Here is a 2,500-nt window from a genome sequence, read left to right as displayed (position 1 = left end):
TGTCGGAGTGAGACTCGAATCGCGGATCGTCAGGTGTCTCGCCTTGACGAGCTCGTCATTGTGATTTTTTTTTAACAAAAGTTTGAGCGTAGACGATGACATGTGAAGACTCCTCACCAGAAGACGTACACCATCTGTAGAAGGAACATTCACCTTTGCCCTGGGTTCTTGGATAGCCAGTGAGTACTCCGTAGCCGTTTGGGACAAATTCGGGCCTTTGCTCTGATGAGGCGAGATCGAGGCCCAAAAAGCCACGATATATATATATATATATATATATATATATATATATATATATATATATATATATATATATATATATATATATATATATATATAGAGAGAGAGAGAGGGGGGAGAGAGAGAACAGAATCTAAGAGTTCAATTTCTCTCTCAGTGTACTTGAACACTGGACTGAACAAAGATTCACAACAGGTACGGGTGTTCAACATTCTTTGGTTTGAATATGAGAATCCAGAACGTGACTTTAACCCCTTTCTCCCGGTGACGTCTGTCCTTGATGGTTTTCTTGTCCTGGTTGGTGTCAGTTGTCCAGACACGATACGAGATCTTGGGTGACGAGATCCTCATGACTGATTGATCCATATCATATTATTATATATATTCTTTTATTTTGATTGATTTTATTCAATTATCAATTCTTTTTGCGAGACTGAATCATCAAAGAGCGTCGCTGGGTTGAAGGTGCAAGTCATCTTCCAACTTGAGATCGCTTTGGACATTCGAAAGGTCACCAAGAGGAATGAAGACATAAAAAAAAAAAAAAAAAAAAAAAAAAAAAAAAAAAAAAAAAAAAAAAAAAAAAAAAAAAACGGAGATCCGTTTTCGAATCTGGCTGCCGCCAGGCGATTTTTATACAACTGAAGGAAATCCCATCGTCATCAGAGGGTCAATGTCCTAACTTAACCTTTTCACGGCGACGTAGCACTCGTTCTGAGTGCCAACAGGAGTTCACATCGAACTGAAAGAAAATTATTGACGCCGTGAGAAGGTCAAAACAATCTGACCCTTTCACAGCGACCACCCGTTCTCTTTGTCGCCAGGTGATTTTATTCAGCCGAGGGGAACCTTCTTCCTTTTGGTAAGAGATGAGTGGTTGTGGGTAGAGTCACGGCTGTCATTTTGTCGGGAGATGATGATGTTCTTTTAGACTTAACGATGGAGACTTACGACCTGCGGGCGCTAATGAACATTCTTCGCTTCACTGGTATTCCCCCTCGATACCGTCGAGTAGAAACCTGGAGACGCAGAAAGAAACTTAATGAGAGAAAGGTACAATTAAATAATAAAAAATATAATATTTCTGTTTAAAAGGAGCTACCATTGATCGAACTTTAGACTTGTAATAATATGTACAAACTGAAAAAAAAGTCAGAGAAGGATACTTAGGTCTTTGATTTTTTTTATTTGTTTATTTTATTTTGTGTGTGTGCACGCGTGCGTGTGTATGTGTGTGTGTGTGTGTGTGTGTGTATGTGCGTGTATGCTATTGATTTCGACCCCGTCTCGTGACTACGTAGCGTCTCCCATCAGCTGAGCCACCTTGAGTGTCCATGTATATAGGGCAAAGGTGGTGGATTTGGTGGTAGTTGTTGCATAATCATAACGAGTTGAGAACAGCTCTAAGGTCATATGGGGGCTGGCACCTTTGCCCTATGTGCTCGGAGAGTCGGTCGTAGAGAGCTATGGCACAGGAGTGCTGTGGCGTCTCAAAATAGTGTAACGGATCGCGATCAGAGACTGACGAAGAAACCCGAAGAACAGGGTCCACCCATAAAACATGATTTTTTTTTCTTTTTTGGGTGGGGAGGGAGGACTTAACATGATTTTGAAAGGTCCATTTACTTTATTTTTTCTATCTGTTCATTTATTTTTTATTCATCTACTTATTCATTCATTATTGTAGTTTCCTCTGTGAAGGTTTCTGCTTTGTACTATTTGTTCGTCGGATTTGAATGCCACAGTTTAAAACTTAAAATTCCCCCTGAACTGTGCCTCGCTGCACTGCGTGAATCTTTGGCGTGGGTGTGTGGTTTGATTTAGCCATACCTCTTATAAGAGGGGTTGTGGGCCTTTTATGTGAAGAAGGCAAGGAGCCTACACCAGGAGACGCTGAGTATCTACTGCCAAAGGCGTCACCTTTGCCCTATCGTTTTAGGGACTGCTGGGGTAGGTAACCAGCAGTCGGTGCTGGGAACAGGAGAGGAGTGCGGGATTCGAACCCACAGCTAAGCAAATGCAAGGCCAGTATGCTTCCGATTAAGCTATCAGCACACACTTGTATATGTAAGTCTTGCATCATTACCTCATGAGGTTTCGGACACAAGACTTCATAAACACGGTGACGCTTAATTCACATTCAATTGAAGGGAGGGTTACTGTGATGAAGAGGTCAAAGAACGTCCGCATGAACAATGACCCATACTGTACGTCTGAGATTTATATTATCATTTTATTTTTTTCAATAATTTGGTTTGTA

The 2,500-nt window shown here is 41.1% G+C and overlaps 1 protein-coding gene across 1 annotated transcript in view; it reads right to left on the bottom strand.

Moving 5' to 3' along the window:
* The window catches only part of LOC143022064 (uncharacterized), a 60,723-nt gene that overhangs the window by 2,547 nt on the left and 55,676 nt on the right, over positions 1-2,500 (bottom strand). Inside the window, exon 5 of the mRNA XM_076180011.1 lies at positions 1-1,259. This exon is cut by the window's left edge and continues 2,547 nt beyond it. Within this exon, the coding sequence (XP_076036126.1) occupies positions 1,223-1,259 (37 nt within the window). The 3' untranslated portion in view covers positions 1-1,222. The remainder of the gene's footprint in view (positions 1,260-2,500) is intronic.

The sequence above is a fragment of the Oratosquilla oratoria genome, chromosome 43 (genome assembly GCF_046742065.1).
Source record: "Oratosquilla oratoria isolate Oo_2021 chromosome 43, ASM4674206v1, whole genome shotgun sequence".
Classification (NCBI taxonomy): Eukaryota; Metazoa; Arthropoda; class Malacostraca; order Stomatopoda; family Squillidae; genus Oratosquilla; species Oratosquilla oratoria.
Note: the sequence above shows the minus strand (reverse complement) of the source record. Positions and strands in the feature narration are given on the sequence as shown.